Source organism: Urocampus carinirostris, chromosome 5, assembly GCF_059441175.1.
Source record: "Urocampus carinirostris isolate Australia breed hairy pipefish chromosome 5, RoL_Ucar_1.0, whole genome shotgun sequence".
In the NCBI taxonomy this organism is placed as follows: domain Eukaryota; kingdom Metazoa; phylum Chordata; class Actinopteri; order Syngnathiformes; family Syngnathidae; genus Urocampus; species Urocampus carinirostris.
The window spans coordinates 22,681,640-22,703,303 of NC_142353.1; the positions used below are offsets into that span (position 1 = coordinate 22,681,640).

Sequence of the window (21,664 nt, forward strand, 5' to 3'; positions counted from 1 at the left end):
ATTTGTTGGAAATTTACGGCAAAAGTTTAGTTTTCAGTTCCTGATCATTAAACAGCCAAAATTGTGTTGTCTGCTTGTGTTCCACCTTGTCTACAAACCATCCCGCAGAAGATCCTTTGTTGTTATGGCCAATAGTTATCTTCCTCACTTTCCCCAAGTTTGGTGCTTCAATGGTAATTTTTGTCCTCTGTTCCTTTTTCAAAGTTATTTTTGTCAGTGTTTAGTAGCCTTTCTCCTAAAAAATCAAAAGCAAACCACAATGAGTTAAATGAAAAATAACATAATCAACACTCGTTGATACATTCATTTTACCTGTATCTCCAAACTCTCCAAATATATTAATAAAGACATCAGCGTCGGTTCCACTACCTTTTATATCTGCAGTGAATACGCTGACTATAAACTTGTTATCTGTAAAAAAATAATTATCTTGTAACATGCATTATTTCAATGTATTTACACTAATGTTCCAAAGTTTAGGGTCGCTACAAAATGTCCTTATTTTTAAATAAATGTACAAAATAGTGCGTATGCACGTTCCACGCCTGTTTGTCTTTATAAATCTCAATTAACTCTGAAGTTGCCACACATAAGGGAGCCACTGCTTTATGCCTATAAAAGACCAAGGGAGCATCGTTGATAAATATTCAAAGTAGGTCTTGCTGGTCTCTGAAAGTCTGCCCCCTCGGAAGTTTCCCATGCGCCACATCCTCTAGCAATGCCCAATAGGCCAATGTTCGTCTTCCCGTATTGCGAGTGTGTGTCTTTTTATAACAATACAATTCTATTAATCGTCTAAAGAGCTACCCGAGGGGGGAATGTCCTGATCGTAGCCCACTTAACCAACTGCGCAATGACCATGACTGTCACGGTTGCCCTTTGCCCTCACATGGGCCTGCCCATTTGGCACCAGCTGCTGCTCGTTGCCTGATTGGCTTCGCTCCTATTTAAACTCAGTGCTCTAATTCACTCCTTGTCAGTCCGTCAACAAACCTCTGCACTTGCAAGACTTGTATTTTGACTCTGTCTGGTATCCTGCTCGTGTATCCGGTATCAATCGTGCCTGTCTCGTCCTGTATCTTGCTCCAGTCTCCAGTACCCGGTATCGTTCCCGTTTGTCCCGTCCTATCCGGTATCTTGCGCGTGTTTTCAGTATCCCGTATCGATTCCGTCTGTCCTACCTTGTCCGGTATCTTGCTCCAGTATCCGGTATCGATCCCGTCTGTCCCGTCCTGTCCGGTATCTTGCTCCAGTCTTGAGTATCGCTTCCGTCTGTCCTGCCCTATCCAGTATTTTGCTCTTTTATCCAGTCTCCGGTATCGATTCCGCCGAATCAATGGCGTTTGTGTTCATGTGCATGACTTCCCCATTCCCGTAAAATAAAGCTTGTGTGAAAACGTTACGCGTCTGGGTCCTCCGTCTCTTCGGGTTCTGACAATGACATTTCAGTAAACAATGAAAACTGGTAATTTAATCATTAATTATTTTTTTTGTGTGATCCCTGTAGTGTTAATGTTGATTAGGCCTCTTACTTCATTTTTTTAAACATTTCCTTTTTGTGATTTATGTGAAAAGTAATATTTGATTTTTTGGCACGAATATAACAATTTCAGATACTTTCTTTGGTTTAATCCATCTGCCTTTGGGTCGTAGTTTCCCATTTCTCCAGATTTTGCACGTATGGCAGAGCCACAGCACTCAAAATAAAAGTCTGCACATTCTCAGGTCAATTTTGTTTTGTATATCTTTCAAACGTTGCTTACAAATGGCGTACGTCTTGTTTTGTGCATTCAGCACTCCAGTGTTTTAATAATACAGCTGACAGTTGAACTGGTTGGAGAAGCTATAAAACTGACCTTTCTTTGAGGTTGCCGAGTATTTGCACCATCACATTTGTGGGTGTGGAAAAACTTTATCAACAATGGCCAGAAAAACAGAACCTTTATGTGAAACTTGACTGTCTATTATTGTATTAGAAATGTAATGCTATTCCGTGAATGGAATTTCCAAGAACTCAAGAAGCTCTCCTACAACGGCGTGTATTACTTCCTTCATATAACAGCGCAAACAGGGTCTAAACAGAGTAGATAATGAAGTGGGAGTACATTAGAGTCTCTAATTTGAGAAATACCATACAGGTCCTCAATTAACAGTTTCATTAAATAGTACCCATAATACACTAGTGTCAACATCCACAGTGAAGAGACGACACTAAGATGCTGGCCTTTAAGGCAAGGGGCAAAGAAAAGGTCTAAGACTGGCCAACAAAATGAAGGGATTGATACGGGCAAAAGAACACCTACATTGGACAACTCATTTGATGAATAAGAGTATGACTTTTAATGGAAAACTCAAAATTGTTGGAGTGACCCCAAACTTCGGAACGATAGTGTGTGTATGTATTAAAACTATCATAATATTGTTATATACATTTTGGCATATCCATGGGGTCCGGTGTACCCAGTAAATCCCGGACAAAAAGGCAATCTCCTTCTGTTTTGCTGAGCCAGTTGTTACAAGCAAAGTAGTACCTCAAATGAGGCCTGATCACATCCGTCACCACCAGCCGGTCTAAGAACCAACTGGCATTTAGGCCCGTGTTGTCGTGTTCGATCCTGAAATGGGACAAAGGTAAGATTAGTTGCGTAGAACATGCGAGTCGAAACACAAATTACAGTTTTACTCACCGAATCTTTTTCAAAGAGCCAACATTGTGGGTTCTTATTCTAAACACATCCGTTTTTGCCCTCTCAAACGCAGTGCGGCTCCTAAAAACATTTTAGAATGATAAATACAATCTTTATATATGACATTCACAATTACAAACAAACGATCAGCGTTGGGACTTATGTGTTACAAGTATTTTCTTTGCAACAAGGACTGTCATGTGTTAATACAACTTTGTAACTTTAGTGTCTCTACTCCATGGTATGTTAGTGGGTTATTTTTGCCATTTATTTAATGCGGATCATTAATTAGTTTCCTCTGAATGCTAAAAACTTGGGCTTTACTTACATTGACATATACAACCCTTGAACCACAATGATAAGTGGGGAAGGCATGTTTATATTTAGCGACAAAGAACAAGTAAATACATTTATGGTTAAACCAAATTATTTTTGCAATGCACCATGTTTGGAGAAAAAAGAAACATCTTGGAAATAGGCCAGAAATTGCGAAAGAGATCTTCGAGGGGTTTGAAGCCCAGGGACAGAATAGAAATGGAGTGTCTCGGCTAAGTGTTCCTTTGCAAACTCTCAAGCTTGCACAAGCCTGTCATGAACCGGAACAGGATCAGGACCCAAATGCGTTACGTTTCTCACACAAGCCTTTTATTTTACGGGAAATGGGGAGTCATGCACGTTAGGCAGCATTCTGTCGTGGAAAGACGGGAAGCCAGAGACCGACGAGATCGATACCAATTGCCCAAGCAGATATCGGACAGATGAGGTCGATAACGGACAGGACGGGACAGAAAGGTTTGATATTGAAACAGGATATCGAAATAAAACAGGACAAACTAGACGGGAACGAAAACTGGACAGAAATTACCAACAAGAAACAGGACCGAGTCAAAACCAACGTCTTGCGGGGCACAGGTTCGTTGACGGACTGACAAAGGAAGAGTGAGAGCACTGAGCTTAAATAGACGGATTGCCAATCTGTCAACAAGCTGGCGCCACATGGGCGGGGCCAATTGGGCGCCATGGTAACTGTGACAAAGCCAGGAAATATGAAGGCTTCACTGCTTCCACAAGTCAGTGTACATGTTTTCTTCTATTTCTTTTAAGTGGGCTATTTTTATGCAATTTTAGGGTGTTGGTTTCTATTTGTAACTAGATAGTTACTTTCAGAGTGCGGTGCCAGTTTTTAGTATCAGTGATCTGGGGGGAAACTGAATTACTATTTAAATGAAGTAACTAGTAACAATTATTTTACCGTACCTGTTTTTCATTAACGTGTCCAACACTGAAAATGATGATTCATTCCAAACAAATGTGTACATTTAAAACAAGATCAGTTTCAAACATACCTTTTTTCTGTGCTGTTAGGGTGAAATGAAAATCTCAGGTTAGATAAGGGAAACTACAATTCGGGTTATTCATAACAACACACGGTAAGATCGTGATAAATGAATCAGGTAAAACCAAATCTTGAGAAAAACGTACTTGCTAGCCAGATGGACCTTGGGAGTGATGCCATATTCTCCGAAGAGAGTGACAAAAACGTTTGCATCTGTCCCTGCTCCTCTCTCATCGCCTGTCGTAGTCACTACTTCATAGACTGACAAAATATTGTAAATCAATTATTAGAGAAGGTGTGCTCTCACATGAGCGGCAGTGTGGTCAAAAAGCTGAATTTGTCAATCAGTTTGGGCATGTTTCTTCTGTTTTACTCTCATAACCTGTCAATGCTACTTGCTAACATTTGCCAGTCTTCATAACTAAAGGCAGCTGTTCTCAACTGGTCTGGCTTCAGGGCCCACCATGTCCGCCTAATGCAAAACTGTAACCCAAACAAGAAAAGATTTCCACTTCTCAAATGTATCCAAAGACAGGATTTTGCAGTTTGAAACGGAAACACAATAGTATAGTCACTTTATTGTTTTGTTTTTAAAAACAAAATAACCAGCAAAACTGAAATGACTTTGAAGACCGCATATACTCACATATAAGCCTACATAGCATATAAGCAACCCCCTAAACTGCTTTAAAATAGACACATACTAAAAAAAATACAAAATGATAATAAACTGTGTACCTAAAATGATCATCATTTAATTATGTAGGTAATAAAGATCAATATACTGTGAAAAAAGCTAAAAATATAAAAATTTTAAACTGTTTACTGTACCTTCGATGGCTGACACTTTTACACCATTTTTGTATTTTGCAATCATTCCTCTCTTTGACTTGATCGTTGTTGTCACTGTTTTCCACTTTTCCTTTCCCTTATTACTAATATTCTTGGGACTCAAAACTATGTGCAGAAAAGGGAAATAAAACTAACATAATCCATAAAATGAGATGTGGTCCATATCAAACGTACCGATTGTCTGAACAGGGGAAAGAGATCGAGCAGGGCATTATCACATCTACTCTTAAAAAGTGTAATTGAGCCTCTGTTTTTTCTTCATAGCATCATTTTGCTAAAGCAAAGGCCAGGGACCCATTTTTGGGTCCCGACACGACCTGAGAAACACTGGTTTAAGGGGTTGAGCTATGAATGCTTTAAATTCCTAACCTCTATTTCTATCTATCTATCTATCTATCTATCTATCTATCTATCTATCTATCTATCTATCTATCTATCTATCTATCTATCTATCTATCTATCTATCTATCTATCTATCTATCTATCTATCTATCTATCTATCTATCTATCTATCTATCTATCTATCTATCTATCTATCTATCTATCTATCTATCTATCTATCTATCTATCTATCTATCTATCTATCTATCTATCTATCTATCTATCTATCTATCTATCTATCTATCTATCTATCTACCTTGGTCATATCCCTCAAGAGGGGTGACCGACCGCAAAACAAACACATACAATAACAAAGAAAATAAAAGGGAAAAAAAATTGCAAAAAAACACACACAAAATGTTTTGGAACATGGCCAACCCAATTGCCCAAACACCCTAACAAGTTAGGCACGTCGGCACCTAAGTTGGTCATGCTTTCGTCCCTCCAGAAGAAATGGGACACCAGAAAGCGGCCATGTCACTCGGGTCAGGCTGACACAACACACTCTTTTGTTCAACAGCAGGGCCCGAAAGCTTTGATTGGTTTACCCCTGCCGCATCATACGGGTGCCCAGCCCATCCTTAAGAACGCGTCCACAATCCCACTATCCTTTCACAACACCTCCCCACTCCTTTCTATCACCAACAAGAGCTCTAGCTTCCATTATATTTAGACCTCTTTCCTGCAGTGCACTCATAACACCAAACCTTTATTTAATAACAAATATTTCACGTTACCCTAAACATCATGGATTATTTGACCACTTGGTGCCAGTGTATGGTGTAGTGTAACCGAAAACAAGTGCTAAAAACACACATGGAAAAACACGCTTTTAACATTATGAGGGCTAAATAATATACAGTGTCTACCAAACGATAACTTGTCTCAGGATTAAGTAATTTGTGCTTTCGGGTGAAGAAATATACCTTTCTTTTTGTGGTACTCATCTTCATAGTTCTCCACCAGTTCTGCCTGGTAATTCCTCAACTCACTCTCGTAAATTTCCGCATAATTCTCCACTTTCTTTTTCTTTCCTTTTCTCTTCTTGCTGTCCTCGTCGCTGTTTTCAGACCCTTTTCTGTTCTTGCCCTTCTTCTTCCTCTTCCCTGCCTCTACGTCTTTCTCCTCTTTCTCCGAGTTTTTATCCTTTGAACCCATCTTGTCTTTTGAAGGCCTACTCGATGTTTTCTTTGTGGCGGCGATCACATCCGGAAGATTGCCGTTACTCTTTTTCCCATTGAAGTTGTTGTCGTCTTCATCGTCTGTAGTCTGAGACTGATCCGAGAGTTCATCCCTGCTCGCCGCTTTTCTTTTCTTCTTCTTAGCTTTTTCTTCAACTTGCCCTCGAGTCATGCTGCATCTCTGATGAGTGGACCCTTCTGAGTTGTAACCTGCTTCGTCCCTCCGCCGCTTCTTCTTTTCTCGGTTCTCCGAACACCTCACCCACCTTCTGACTTCTCGCCTCGGGTTTTCAGACGCAGATCCTCTGATTCCTCATCATCCACATCTTAGGTTTCCCCCGCCACTCTTTGTGTTGTTGGTTTTTTAATCTTTTGTGGGCATCTTTAATTTATGTACTACCCTGAAACCGATTCCTGTGTGTTGCGGTGAAACTTGATTAAAGTGACCTGTGACTGCACAGGAGTGACCCATAGAACTCCACGTCTGCGTGGCGCTTCCGAGCTGCTGTTGGGCTGGTTGTCTTGGGGAAGACACCGGTGTTGTACAACACATGGCGTGATCATTAAAAATGACTGAGAAGGACTATATAGCTTAAGTGTCAAGATAAGAAAGAAAAACATGTATTTGGGTTAATGGCGGAACAGAGATTAAAGCAACATACAGTACCAAACCAGTACATAGTGATTAATAGTGTAAACATGTGATTACACGATTATAGTGAACAAAATCAATATTAGTCAGTTGCAAGGCACACAGAGATGATCAGCCATCACACTCACAATCATACCCCAAATTAATGCATGTTTTTTGAATGTTGGTGAATGTAGGTAATCAAAACCCCCTAATGCCGAACGCCAAGCAGGGAGGCAACAGGTATCAACGTTGTAAGTGTTAAGGCTCAAACCGGTGACCTGGGGGGAAGGGACACCCCCAAGGCAACCAAGCTGGTGAGTACATTCCTACTTCCTTAATTTATTGGTTTTGATATATACTATCTATCTATCTATCTATCTATCTATCTATCTATCTATCTATCTATCTATCTATCTATCTATCTATCTATCTATCTATCTATCTACCTACCTTGGTCATATCCCTCAAGAGGGGTGACCGACAGCAAGACACACACATATAATAACAAAGAAAATAAAAGGGAAATAAATAGCATAAAAAAACACACACAAAGTTTTGGAGCATGGCCAACCCAATTGCCCAAACACCCAAACAAGTTAGGCACCTCGGCACCCAAGTTGGTCATGCTTTCGTCCCTCCAGATGAAATGGGACACCAGAAAGCGGCCTTGTCACTCGGGTCAGGGTGACACAACACACTCTTCTGTTCAACAGCAGGGCCCGACAGCTTTCACTGGTTTACCCCTGCCTCATCATACGGGTGCCCTGCCCATCCCTGAGAACGCGTCCAACATCCCACTATCCTTTCACAACACCCCTCCACTCCTTTCTATCACCAACAAGAGCTCTAGCTTCCATTATATTTAGACCTCTTTCCTGCAGTGCACTCATAACACCATCCATCAACGTCAATCGCGGCCTTCCTCTTGGTCTCCTTCCATTGACTTCTGCTCTGTAGATGAAATGATCTGCATTTTATACAGCGCTTTTCAAGTCAACTGACTTCTCAAAGCGCTTTACAATGTGCTCCACATTTCCCAATAGTGGCCTTGCAGCCATGTAAGGCGCTAACCTGCTTATTGGGGGTATTAGGGGTTCAGTGTCTTACCCAAGGACACTTCGACACGTAACACGGACAAGCCGGGATTCGAACTGGATCCCTTGATCCCAAAACGAGCACTCTACCTCCTGAGCTACTGCCGCCCCCAAATCCTCTTCAACATTCGCTCCTCATCCATCCTCTCCATGTGTCCAAACCAACCGAGTACTCTCTTATCAACAGGCTTGCTCAGTTCCACGACTACTCCAGTTCTGTCTCTCACAATTTCATTTCTCATTGATATATACAGCAACGTATAAAAGAAAAAGCAAATTCAGCATTATTATCTAAATCAGGGGTGGCACGTCCTGCATGTTTTGGAGGTTTCTCTGCTCCAACACGGGTGACGCCAATTTTCAGCTTGTTAGCAGGCTTTGTGGGAGCTTGATAATGATTCAGATGATTCGAATCACCAGTATTGGAGCAGAGAAACCTCTGAAACATGCAGGACATGCGGCTCTCCAGGACTGGGTTAGCCACCCCTGATCTAGATTAACGCCAGAAATTGGAGTATGATAATTCCAAAATTGTATTAATTCATTTTCCATTTCTTAGTTTTTTATTTACTCAGCACCCCCCCCCCCCCCTTTTTTTTCTCTTGAATTTGGCACTTGCCCTCCAATTTTTAATTTGAGAAAATCCCTTTTCTTCCCTAGACCGCCAAATTACGTTGTAATGTTTGATTTTAGCAATCATATTCTTAATCATCATACAATACACTTGCTTTGTACTCATTTAGAAATTTCCAATAATCCTTCTGAAATCTGTTTAATGATGGGTTCTATACCTCAGGAGGCAGTGGTCAGATACAGGTGCTTTAGCTAAATTTGGATTTGAAGTTTGCGGAAACTGCGGCACATTTGCATTTCATGTGTGACTGTGTGGCAGGAGTATAATAGGATAGGCAATTGTGTAGGGGTATAAATACATTTAGGAATGGAAAATGGTTCCCCAAAGATAATGATTATTGAGTTGCTTTAATTTTATAGCATTTCACAAAAGAACTGTTACCCAATTTAACTCACTGAAAGGACAAAAGTGTAAACGAGTTGTTGTTTTTATTCTAACTTGATTTATTTATGTTTTTTTCTGGGGTTTTTATTGTTTAAGTGTTTGTATTTCTGCGGCACTTTCTGTTATCTCAAAAATTGTTAATTTTTTATTGTTGTTTGACTGTTTAATGCCGATTTCGTTTGGAGCGTTTCACAGTTTAATAAAAGGCGGGTTTTTTTCTTTAAAATGTGTAAATGAGTGAGGCAATGTATGACGCCATCTCTCTGCGTCGGCTCGGGGTATCCGGAGTCAAAATCACGTGACCAGTCATACAAACTCTGATTTGTTAAAAGTTCAATGGCTGGAGAAGGACATATTGTACATTTTTCTCCCTAAAAGTGTTTTTACGTTGAATAATGCAAGCTGAATTTTGTTCTTGTTTTTTTGGGGGGGAAATTTGTTTTTATGTTCTTGAGAGATCATTTTTTTCTGATAATTTTTACCTTTTTTGATGAACTTAAAATTGTGTGCAGTTGTTTTCATGAGTGGAATTTTGATGATGAAATATTATATTTTAAGGAATGTTGATGCTTGAATAATGTGGTTAGTAATTTTGACGATGTATATACTGTAATCAGGATTACTCCCTTAGCTGTCGCATACACTCTGACGTCATCAACTCGCGCTGTCTTTGTAAGGTCTAAATACGTCTACTCTTCTCTAACTTAGCGTTTAGCGTGAATATAATTTTAAAATGACTGCGCCTCTAACTCGTTGTTTTAGTAGGATTTTATCCCGTCCAACTGCTCTAATGAGGTAAGTTAAAGGAAATGCTCTGTAGCTCAAGGTTACTCATTGCACAGTTCATGTTGTGTATGAAAAATGTGTGCTGTGTGTTTTGTCAGTTGTGTTTTGGCAGAAAATGGTGGCGCTCATTGTCCTTTCTTTGAGCCATCGAGGGGAGTAAGGACGTCTGCTCCGCTCAGGTAGGGTTGATAATCCGACAGAAGCCTATCAAATATCAAAACCAATGTAATTTGTGTCTTGGCTCAAAGCATCATTTGTGAAGTGCATACCTGTCAACCTCAGCCTATTGCTCCCCTTTGAATGCATTTCTCCTTATCAAGCGATAATAAACCACACGCACACGACCTGGCACCTATGTACTCACATCAAGACAGACTATGTAGATTGTACAACAAAGATAAATTGTCTAAACAAGTTTGTTTTATTTACCAAATGATCAACAAGAACAATTTCCTCAGCATCTTTCTTAGTCCTTTACCCACTTTCAGTAAACTTCGTGTTGGTGATTATATGTAGAAGTCCAGGATTTCACCAACTTCACCAGTTCTCTGGATGGTTTTAGTCCGTAACATAAATGGTCACAATTTAGTTTGCAACAAAAATGTCACAGTACATGTTCCCCATTGTTTTCCTAAACTCTATATGTACTTTCATTGCGTAGAATAAAATGGCCTTTATTGTCACTGTAAGGTTTTATTATTTCCTAAACTGCAATCTGACTCCAAGACACTTCACGTGTCTTGTCCAAATCCTTACATTTGGAGCATGTTCTAAAGTCAGGGAAATTATTGACCCGAGCACCGCATATAGTCCATATATTAATTTATTTAGCCGAATCAAATAGTTTAACAAATTTTGCCAATTTTACAATCGTGTGCAGGAGACATAGCAACATGACTACGGGGGCTCCTCTGTTATAAATCATGCCGGTGTTATAATTCATTCTGTTATAATTCATGCCGATTGGTCACGCCCCATGACCAAGCCTATTGCTGATTGGTCTGCGCCGTGTTGATGCAATTATCCCAATCGTCCTTCGGAGCATTGGGAGAAGGGTCATTGGTCATCGCCCTTGCCCTTGCCCCCAGGCGAGGTGATAAGTCATTGTTATCTACACAAACAGAAACCAAAGACACATTCCAAAGCACAGGCGTTCTTACGACAGCCTTCTCTCAGAGTTTGCCCTCAAACACTGGAGTCAGATTTTAAAACAAGTATATTTGACTTTATGTAAGATAAAACAGTGTATAAAATAGTATATAACTTCATCACTTATATCAACGTGGTGAAACATTGTATACAACGGCATTGGCACTCGAGGGTAGACATGTTATAAAAACCTTGAGTAGAAAAATAAGATAACAGACTGTCAGGATAAATATGCAAAACTATTTGCAACGCGGTGCTTAGGAACAGGACCAATATAATCATAGTGCAATGAAAAAAAATAGTGCATCGTAACAATATTGAAATGAAAAGTAGTGCAATAACATGGCAGCAACAATTGCCAAATAAATCACAAGATATATATTTTCACAGTTCTGAAATAAGAAATGCTTGATTGATGATAACATTCTGTTGTGCAGTGTTAGAATATTATTAATCCGCGATGAAGTTGCCGTCTGCTACCAGTGAGCAAGACCATCGGGATTAGCGCCGAATGGGCGAGACAAGATCGGTCTGACAAAAAAAAAACGAGATTTCTTAATTTTTCTGTCTCACCAAATTTTTATACAGAGTGCTCAGTTTGAAATGATAAAAGTAACAAAATACGGGGAAACCCTTACGTTAACAGGTATGGAAGTGTATTTCAATGCTTCAACTACTTTTTGTCCTTTTTTGATGCTATTTCTGTAAGCGCGGAACCAAAGAAGAAGAAGAAAGTGGACCCAGGGCGGGAGCAGTTGTTGAAGGAAAGACTCAAGAGGAAGTTGAAAAAGTTAGAGAAAGTTCCGCCGGAGTTCATTCCTATCGAGGACTTCATGACGACAACCAAATTTTTAGATGAGACAAGGTGGAATTTGCATTTTTCATTCACATCCTTTGTTACTTTTGTGTGATAATTACTGTAAATTCTAGACAACAAGCCTTTTTTTCTGCTTTGATGGATCTGGCTCTTTTTTTTTTTGTGGCGGCACCAAGGAAAACAGCGAGCCGCTCTTTTCCACAATGTCATGACACTCTAAATACAAAACAACGTAATGACGTCTGGGAACATTTTAAGGCCTTTGAGAGAAATGAATCCATGTTATGCCAACATTGCTCATGTAATACATAACAGGAGCAAAACCGGTTTACCAGTACTTTATTAAATATTTACAATGTACTCAAAATATTAACTTTCACTCACTAATCAATTCTTCAATTTATGCATCCGAATTGGACAGCACTGGTACTTCAGAAATGTGACAGACACTTTCGGTATGATTGGTGTAAATGTGGCTCAAGTTTCCTTTAATCCTTGAGCAACGATAACAAGCAAATGCAATTTGAACATGGAAACCACCAATGACATCAACACAAAAAGACACTTCTGTGTTGCAATGTGGCACTATTCTCTACAGTATGGTTGCCCTGGCGATGTCAAGAAATATGGGGCTCACATTTTACACGACGCAGCCCTCATTCACGTTTTCTCTCCGAGTAGTAGTAAATAGGTGCTCGTTTTTGTAATCACAAATGGTCACATGATTTGATAACACAGGTGTTTCAATCTGGCCCTCTTGTATGAAAATGGTAATCCTAACATATGTTTAAAAACGTGGTTTTGGTCCCTTCCTTATCCTGAGTGTCCCTTATGTACCCCCATTAACACCCGACTTTTTACTGCACTCATGGCCAACATTCAAGTATGGCTGTATTTTTCTGCACTTTTATTTTTTATCATTAATTTTACATATTAAAACATATATTAAATTTCATGCAAACCTTTTTTTGCATCCTGAGTTTTACAATGAAAAAAAAAAAAACAAGAATGGAGATATATTACTATGCTTCAATGACTTTCAATGTTTATTTATTTATAAATGACTACGTTTTTTTAGACAAATTTTGAGTGTTTCAAAACCAATCAGACATAATTGTCCCTTTACAGACAAATACACAATGAAATTTAACCCATGCATGAAGAAGTTAACGAGAGTATTTGGATGGACAATATGTTTTTCCTTCCTTGTACTGCTGAGTTATCAATTTCAAGACCTTGTATCGGTATATACAAACACATCAACCAGACACTTTTTTCTTCCTTGCCTGGCCCTTATGCATTTTTTTCAGCCAAGAGTCTTGCGACTCTAAATAATTGCCCATCACTGCCTGCTGGCTAAAAATGTGGTGCGTCAGACCATGAGTTTGAAGAGTGTTCTTTATTGGAAGTTGTGTCTCACGCTTAGTTTCTGCTCGGCTGCCCCCTGCTGCTGTTAGGAAAAAAAATGCATGCATCAGCCGCATCTCTCCATATGCCGCGGGGTTGGAATTGTGTGACAAAAAAGGCTTCGTGTTTAGAAATGAAAATGTGTTATTTGTTGTCCTTAAATCAATAGTAGTAAATGTGTTCTTCTTCCAAAGGGAACGCCCTGCTCCCAGGTTGTCGTTTGATGAAAGCGAAGGCAGAGCTCTCTTGCTAAAGGAGTGGAGTCGCTACAAACACGTAATCGATCGCCTCTTCGAGAAATGAAAAACGCGGCCTCAGACATGGTTTGCTAATGACACGTCATTTCTGTTCTTTTTTCAGGAGCAACACTTGGCTGAGATGCAGGCCATTTCACTTGCCATTGAAGCTCAGCAGGAGGCACTAGACGAGCTCAAGGCTGAATCCGAGGAGCTTTACAAGGCAGCACTGGAGCCAGACCCTCTCCTTTTCCCCTTTTCCTACGAGGGTCCCGTCTACACGCCGCCCAAGATCGACCATGAAGCGCCCGACGGGAAGTACACCGACATCACTAGAGTCTACACTCAGTGATAAGGAGTGTACGCATTTTCGGAGTTATTTTGTTTTCTATTGAAAAATTAGTCATATGAAATAAACAATATTCATTAATGTTGGATTTGTGAAATGTGTTATAAATACCGTATTTTCTGCACCCCTCAAAAAACAGTATTTAGGGATATATTGTTCATATATAAAAGGTACTGGACTATAAGGACCATGGAATCAAAACTGTAGTAGTTGCAAAATAAATACATTTAAATCAAAATATTTAATCTTAGAAAAAAAGTATTGTGTCATCTGATTTCACCACCAAAATTCATTTTAGAAACGAGCAATTTACATGTTAACCACAAGAGGGCACTCAAAGACCACTCTTCACCATTTAATAAGAATTAAAACAAGAGTACCATAAGCAAAATAATTCGATTACACAATCACAATATGTTTAATACTTAATCGTAACAGCGCTTTTCTAATTTTAACCACCGCATTTTCCAGTATATATGGCGCACTTTCAGATTTCTGGCCAATTTGGAGTTTTTAGGTGCATCGTATAGTCCACAAAATACAGTATCTTTATTTTTGTTGGAGGAAATAAAACGCTACATAATAAGTAACAACTGAGGGAAATACCAAAAATGTTGAGTAACGTAAATTCCAGACTCCAGAGCGCATGCGATTGAAAGACGTCCGGGCAGATTTAAGAAACTCAACTTTCCGTAAAAGCCGTACCAGATCTTAAGCTGCAAGGTTAAACAGCCATAAAAATGAACTCATTGACGACCATTTATTGCATTAAAGGAATCGGCGTAGAAATGTATAGTACTCTACAGAGGAGCTATTGTGCCGCAATAATCACTTTGCCATGTGCGCAAGGGATGGGAGAGCTTAAGATCACTTAGACGGCTCAACATATGTACAGGCCATTGTGATTGTACGGGCTTCCAAAATTCAGTTAGTTCAGTATAAAGTTTATTTGAGTGTTTCTGTCACAGTCTTGCGTCATTGTTAATGACATTTTATTCAATACAGACTGCAATGCTACTGAATAAAGATCGACAGTTGCGGTAACAGTCCGCAAATGAGTGTCTTATGCAGCAAAATGTGTTACTTCCACCGTTTTTCTGCGCCTCGTTTAATTTCTTCAACATTCAGAGCACTTGGCAGAAATCACATCATGTCATCACCTTCTGCGGGCCCTCGCGATGCTGTTTTAGTTGTACAGTCGTATTCCCCAGATCCGCAACAGTTCTAAGCAGCTTAGGTGATCCACAGAAAGGGCTTGATGCGGGTCCGGAGTCGCCGCCAACACCCTTGCTACCATCCGCCTCGCGAAAAAAATTAAAGAATAAGCTGCATGGTATTGTTAGCCGCAGTGTTTAAAATTGTGAGATGTACAGGAAAGTGCTGTGCAATGACAACCAAGATTTTTATTGGTAGTTCAAGAGTCCTGGGGATGATCCTGGTTGACAGGCATGTGCCAGTCGCTGGGTGGTTCTCGTCTCGGCTCCCACACCGGCGGGAACTTTCTCTGCTCCTCTAACCGTTTTCGTTCGCTTTTCTGGAGAGCTTCCTGTAACACAAGTGAAAGTCACTTAATATCACCCAAAACCTTCCATTAATTCATTGCCAAAAGTGCCACCCTACCAAAAATCACTAAAGCTACACGACGATTAAACGTTTACACTTGCAAGTTGCATACTTAAAAAAGGGGGGTGGGGGTGGTGGTCGCGCTATTTAGTGGACATTAGTCATAGTCCAAATTGAAGCAAATGGCACAGAAGAATTGTACATACACCTCCTGACTTACGTACATTCAATTTACAGATTCCGGCAAATACGATCATTTTTTGGGGGGGGATGACGAAAAATATCCGTACATTGCTGTGAGTTACATTTTGTATTGTGAGCACCTTATTCCGAGTACACGACAATACTATACACGCTGCTGGCGTGTGACGCTGTCAGAGGTCACCCAGCATCCACAGCGAAGAAGAAATCCGGCTTCTACTTCCTGGTTCGTGTGTAATCATAACAACGTGAACTGTATCGCTAGCGCCCTAGGAACTCTGACGTTTTTATTGTTTAATATCTCGTGCATCCATTCAATATGGTTGGTAGCAGGATTCTTTTAATGAAAAGTGTGCTTCAACTCCAAAAGGTTGAAACAACTCGGACCTATTATTTCAAAGAGAGTTCCATCAGCCATTTTCCAAATAATCTTTGTAATAGCGTAAAATGCTGCGTGAAAATATCTTCACCTTTGCTTCAGCACTCCTACTCTTCTCAAATTCTTTACAGTTGTAATAGTCCTCTTTCCACTGCTGGCAGGATGGAAAAGTACCGTACGTATAGTAGTGATGGAAACGATTCCTCAAACTCTTGCAATGTCTGTATTCGCTCCAGTAGTCAATTGACTCACGTGGTGTCTGCAATACAAAGCCAAAAAGGGGAAGGTTTTAACTCAACTACTACGGCAAAAAAATACATGTTTTACAATTAAAAAACCCAGTGCATGAACCCCTAAAACAAATTTAAAATACATGAGGTTTTTGAACACTAGTTGCACTTATTAATGTGTAGATTGTGAAATATCAAAGTGAATTTTTGTCTCGAACACATGTGTCAAAATCATGGCCCACAGGCCAAATGTGACTCACTGCATCATTTTAAGTGGCCCGCGAGAGCTTAAAATGTTTGCGCACCTAAGAGATGAATGGATCTAAAGCCAAGCTTTGAATGAAAAACTTCATTACCCACAATGCCGACTACAATACCTGTGAAGTGACGGCGCAGCGCCACTACACGGCAGTGTCTATATAAATGCCAATAAGGCACATGTGTCAAACTCCCAGCCCGCCGTGTAATCATATCCGGCCCGCAAGACCATTTTCCATTATTGTTATTAATGGCCCGTCAATATGAACAACGCCATCTCATCTCTGACTATCATATTCTGACGTTTTAGTCACTGTACCTATTCCTTCATATGTGACGTATACTATATACCAGGGTTCGGGAACCTATGGCTCGCGAGCCAGAAATGGCTCTTTCTATGAGTACCTGTGGCTTAGAGTCAAATTTAATTGCATGCAAATTTTCTCCATCTCGTTCAAAACTTGAGCCGTTGATCCTGTTCAGATACACGCAAAGCCAGACCAAAACTGTATTACCTAGCAGTACTTCGCAGAATATAAAGGGCATGTTTTTACTACAATTTACAGTCAAGTTGTCACACAAAATAAGCTCATTTTGGCTATATAACGCTAAAGACTCCTTTATATAAAAGCTCACTATATAATCTGTGTTCAGTGCCTAGATGGTAGGGCGCCCGCTCCGAGACTGGGAGGTCGCTGGTTCAAGCCTCGGCCGAGTCATACCTAAGACTTACAACATTGGCACTCATTGCCTCCCTGCTTAGCACTCGGCATTAAGGGTTGGAATTGGGGGGTTTGGTCACCTAATGACTCCCAACTCAACAAGTTGGGTCTAAAAACCCGGCGCCGATCGAAGGTGACGCGTCACGTCGAGAGGTTTGCGTGTCAAATGATTTCCTGTATATATCATGTTTATCGTATATACTGGCTGAATAAATAAATACAATTCGGATACTTTTTGATGAATCCACGGAACAAATTATAAATACGCCAAAACACGGGAAGAGAACTTAAAGTTATTGATTGGGTGAGTGGGAGGGATGGGTGGAGCTATACAAAAAGTGCAAGCACTCCCTCCCATCTCTCGCCCTACGCCGTCTGCACCAAAGGTAAGCACATCAGGCTCCCTGTTTGCAGAATGTTGTGACGTTTTTACAAAATAATTTGTGTAGCATTTTCATATTTCTACTTTTGACAGGAAATATATTAAGGAGAGCAAAATCTTTTGGGATATTTAAGTTTTTTTATATATATACATTGACATAGGAGCAAAGGAATTTGAATGTTATTTTAATGTTAAGTTGTTTAAGTTAAGTTCTAAGTTGTATAATTTAACAAGATATTTTTATTTACAGCAAAATAATAAATACTGTATAAGTGATTTAAGGTTTAAATTTAATAATCTTGTCTGTTTTTATTCATATTTATGTTCCAAAAACATTCAATTTAAGTGTGTTCAGTAAATGTTTATCCTGGTTGGCCTGCGACCTTAAGTGTGTTTTGAATTTTGGCCCCTTGTGCAATTGATTTTGACATCCCTGCAATAAGGCATGAAAATATGTCAGGTTTTTAAAAGGTGAGAAGGGTGTGGAGGAAATATTTGTGTATAACACGTATCCCTTTTTTATTATTAAAATTTGGTATCAAATTATGTTTTGACTTTTTCTCAGCTCAAGCTAAGCATTGGAAGTGACTAACATTGTTGAGAATGTGCGGGCATGATTGAAATCTTTTTTGGACAACTATGAAGACAATGGTGTCCTTAACTACTGGGACCGTGGTGTGTCTTGGGCAAGTACAGCCTGGTGGCACCCATCCCTATTCAGGCCAACATAAAATTTACAATGTATGTATTTAATGTCTTTCAAAGTGCGTTTCTTCATCAGCTATACCAAAGAGTTGTTTCCCTCGTCGTGCTTTTATCTTTATCATTCAGAACGACTTTCTGTTTTATCCAGTCTTTAACATTCGTTTCTGGTACTCTGAATAGAAATGGAGTGGCAATGAGATAAAATGTAATGCGCGTTACACATGAATAAATGCAGTATTCCTGCCCCCACGAATTACAAAGATTTAAATTGAACCGTGAAGTGTTTGAGGACTATGTTAGGAGTGACAAGATTGGATACTCTGAGAAATGAAATTGTGAGAGACAGAACTGGAGTAGTAGTGGAACTGAGCAAGCGTGTTAATAAGAGAGTACTCGGTTGGTTTGGACACATGGAGAGGATGGATGAGGAGCGAATGTTGAAGAGGATCTACAGAGCAGAAGTCAATGAAAGGAGACCAAGAGGAAGGCCGCGATTGACGTGGATGGATGGTGTTATGAGTGCACTGCAGGAAAGAGGTCTAAATATAATGGAAGCTAGAACTCTTGTTAGTGACAGAAAGGAGTGGAGGGGTGTTGTGAAAAGATAGTGGGATTGTGGAGGCGTTCTTAAGGATGGGCTGGGCACCCGAATGATGCGGCAGGGGTAAACCAGTGAAAGCTGTCGGGCCCTGCTATTGAACAAAAGAGTGTGTTGTGTCACCCTGACCCGAGTGACATGGCCACTTTCTGGTGTCACATTTCATCTGGAGGGACGAAAGCATGACCAACCTTGTGCCAAGGTGCCTAACTTGTTTGGGCATTTGGGTTGGCCATGGTCCAAACCTTTTTTGTGTGTTTTTTTTTGTTGCTATTTTTTTACCCTTTTATTTTCCTTGTTATTGTATGCGTTTGTCTTGCTGTCGGTCACCCCTCTTGAGGGATATGACCAAGCTAGATAGATAGATAGAAATTGAAACGCACCTTAAAAACGCTCAATTCACTTCTCACCTCAGAACATTTTCTCCTCGGAATTATACAATTTCCTTAAGCCACCATTTTTTGTGTTGAATACAGTGAATTTCACCTAAAGGTAGGAGAAATTCATTCCCGTATACGTGAAATTGGGAAATTCTCTCCAAATATCAGAGATTTGGTAGTTTTTAATATATATAGTGTGTAACATAGAACATTACGTTAAGCTACATTTTAATACAACTGGAATGTTTGTGACTTGAATACGTAAACAAATTCATAATTATTTTACATTAAGCAGAAGTTAAATTTATTTTGCATTCCATTTGAACACAATTGGTTACGTTTATAAGTTACACCAATTCTTTGAAGGCAGCCATTACACTGACGTGTCCCTCGGTGAAATTGTGTCTGACTCTCTGGTCTAGAACCACGGTCAAGTACACACAACACAAAATCCAACCGAATTCACCGTGAAAATATTTGACTCCATAGCTACGTTAGCTAATAGCTAGCCCAGACAGGTTAGCAATATGAACAAATGGCCCCGTTAGCCGTAATTTGCAGTTAACGAGACGCCATTCACTTAAGCTGGAATTCAAGAACAGAAAAACGACCTCTCGTTCGAACAATATAAAATGAGAGTCATTTACCCTCCATTCTCTCTGAGGCTTCTCCATTGCTAAACCCTTAATTTGGAGTGTCAACAGACGCGTTTAAGTACACTTGTTTTTTTCAGTACTCCTTTATGCTAGAACAGTGCTTTTCAACCCTTTTTGAACCAGGGTGCACTTTTATTTATTAAAAAAAGTTAATAAACTTCGAAAATGTTTGAAAATTAAATTATGTCAAATATTTTACTGTATTAACTCATAAGCGAATAATTAGTATATAAAAAGAAGAAAATAATACTTAAAATAAAAATGATGTGCTTTATCTTAAACCGCTTTGTTAAACAAATTAAGTTAAGTGTACTGTGCTACCTCATGAGCAGATAATTAGTATATAGGTAGTATATAAAAATCTACTACCACCTACTGGTATGGATGACTACTACAGTTCCTCGTCTGAAGATATAAAAAATACTGAATAATGGCCTGATTTTTTTGGGAAAGATAAAATTGGCCAAATTCCAGCGGCACACTAGTGTGCCCCGCGACACTGGTTGAAAAACACTGTGCTAGACAATAGGCAGGACTTTAAAAAAAGAACTTGAACTGCAGTTTAATCGGTGGTAAAATCAATGAGGATTAAATGAACTCTTTATGAAGGGAATTGCTCGAGAATATAGCTGCACTACTGTAAAAATGTCAGTCGTAATTAACAACTCCCACTAAACGATAAACGCAACAGATGAAAAATCTATTCTCTCTATGACGAAATCCAAAACAAAAGTGTTTTTTTTTATTTAGAACAAAAGGTCCAACGTCTATCGCTGAACCTTCTCATTAAAATTCATAAGTTTATTTCAAAAAAGCGAAACCATGAATGGACAATGGGCATTTTCAGCACCTCTTAGTGGTAAAAAAAATGTATCACCCTTTAAAAAACAATACCAATTTAAAAGAATAAGGGAAAAAACATACCATTATAAATCATGCCTTTTAAATTCCCGTGGGTTAAGGAATTATAATTTATTTTTCACACCATGAACCTCACCTTAAGGGAGCTGAAATAAAGTAATTGTCCGACATCTTGCTGCTACGGCTCTCTAAGTCTGTGCAAATAAACTTTTCAGTCGATGTATTTTGTATTTTTCCTTGGGCTTTTTAGCACGTTTTGGGTTGCGCTACACCATACAGCGACATCTAGTGGTTAAAATTATATATGTATTTTTAATAATCTAAGAACACAAAAAACAAGCAACAATTTGCCTTTTTGCTTGTCAACCTCAAAAATGTCATTTTTCTTCATTAAATGGGGTGTGTAGAATATTTTTCATGTATCATCAATGCTCAACTGAGTTCAAAGAGCCTATATATTTTCCCCCACCACGCCTATGTGCTTTTATCTTACTTTTAGCAACGCTGTTTGGGACACAGAAAACATTAGGCATGTAGAAAAGGGTATGGAGGGAGGTTGGAGTTACTTTATGCTCGTCATCGCGTTTTTTTGTTAGTGTACCATGAAAATGGAGAAAGTAAGAAAAGACAAGTACAGTCCAATTGTCAACCCAAGCCCATAAAAAATGAAAAAAAAGAATAGGTAATTCAAGCACATCTAATAAATGCACGTACCTGAACGTGCAACATAAGGAGCTTGACGGAGGCTGCAATGATGACAGAAGCCAGAAGAAAAAAACGAAAAGTTCCAAATTCTGTACAG

The 21,664-nt window shown here is 39.4% G+C and overlaps 3 protein-coding genes across 3 annotated transcripts in view; 1 reads left to right on the top strand and 2 right to left on the bottom strand.

Moving 5' to 3' along the window:
* Positions 1–6,609, bottom strand: part of LOC148365757 (lipoxygenase homology domain-containing protein 1-like) — a 63,075-nt gene extending 56,466 nt beyond the window's left edge. The window contains 8 exon segments of the mRNA XM_088335091.1: positions 86–181; positions 183–235; positions 313–411; positions 2,431–2,615; positions 2,688–2,768; positions 4,034–4,045; positions 4,170–4,284; positions 6,183–6,609. Of these exon segments, the coding sequence (XP_088191217.1) occupies positions 86–181; positions 183–235; positions 313–411; positions 2,431–2,615; positions 2,688–2,768; positions 4,034–4,045; positions 4,170–4,284; positions 6,183–6,609 (1,068 nt within the window).
* Positions 6,610–9,808: 3,199 nt separating this feature from the next.
* Positions 9,809–14,013, top strand: mrpl40 (mitochondrial ribosomal protein L40). Its single transcript, XM_088336183.1, has 5 exons — positions 9,809–9,978; positions 10,068–10,148; positions 11,828–11,983; positions 13,537–13,618; positions 13,703–14,013. The coding sequence occupies exons 1-5, from the start codon at positions 9,917–9,919 to the stop codon at positions 13,928–13,930; spliced, it is 609 nt and encodes a 202-aa protein (XP_088192309.1). The 5' UTR covers positions 9,809–9,916; the 3' UTR covers positions 13,931–14,013.
* A 1,297-nt stretch (positions 14,014–15,310) lies between these two features.
* On the bottom strand, positions 15,311–20,111 carry c5h22orf39 (chromosome 5 C22orf39 homolog). The gene is made up of 3 exons (XM_088336184.1): positions 19,993–20,111; positions 16,162–16,329; positions 15,311–15,473 (listed from the first exon to the last, which is right to left on the bottom strand). Exons 1-3 carry the CDS (start codon positions 20,017–20,019, stop codon positions 15,342–15,344), a joined length of 327 nt encoding a protein of 108 aa, XP_088192310.1. The 5' UTR covers positions 20,020–20,111; the 3' UTR covers positions 15,311–15,341.
* Between the last annotated feature and the right edge of the window lie 1,553 nt (positions 20,112–21,664).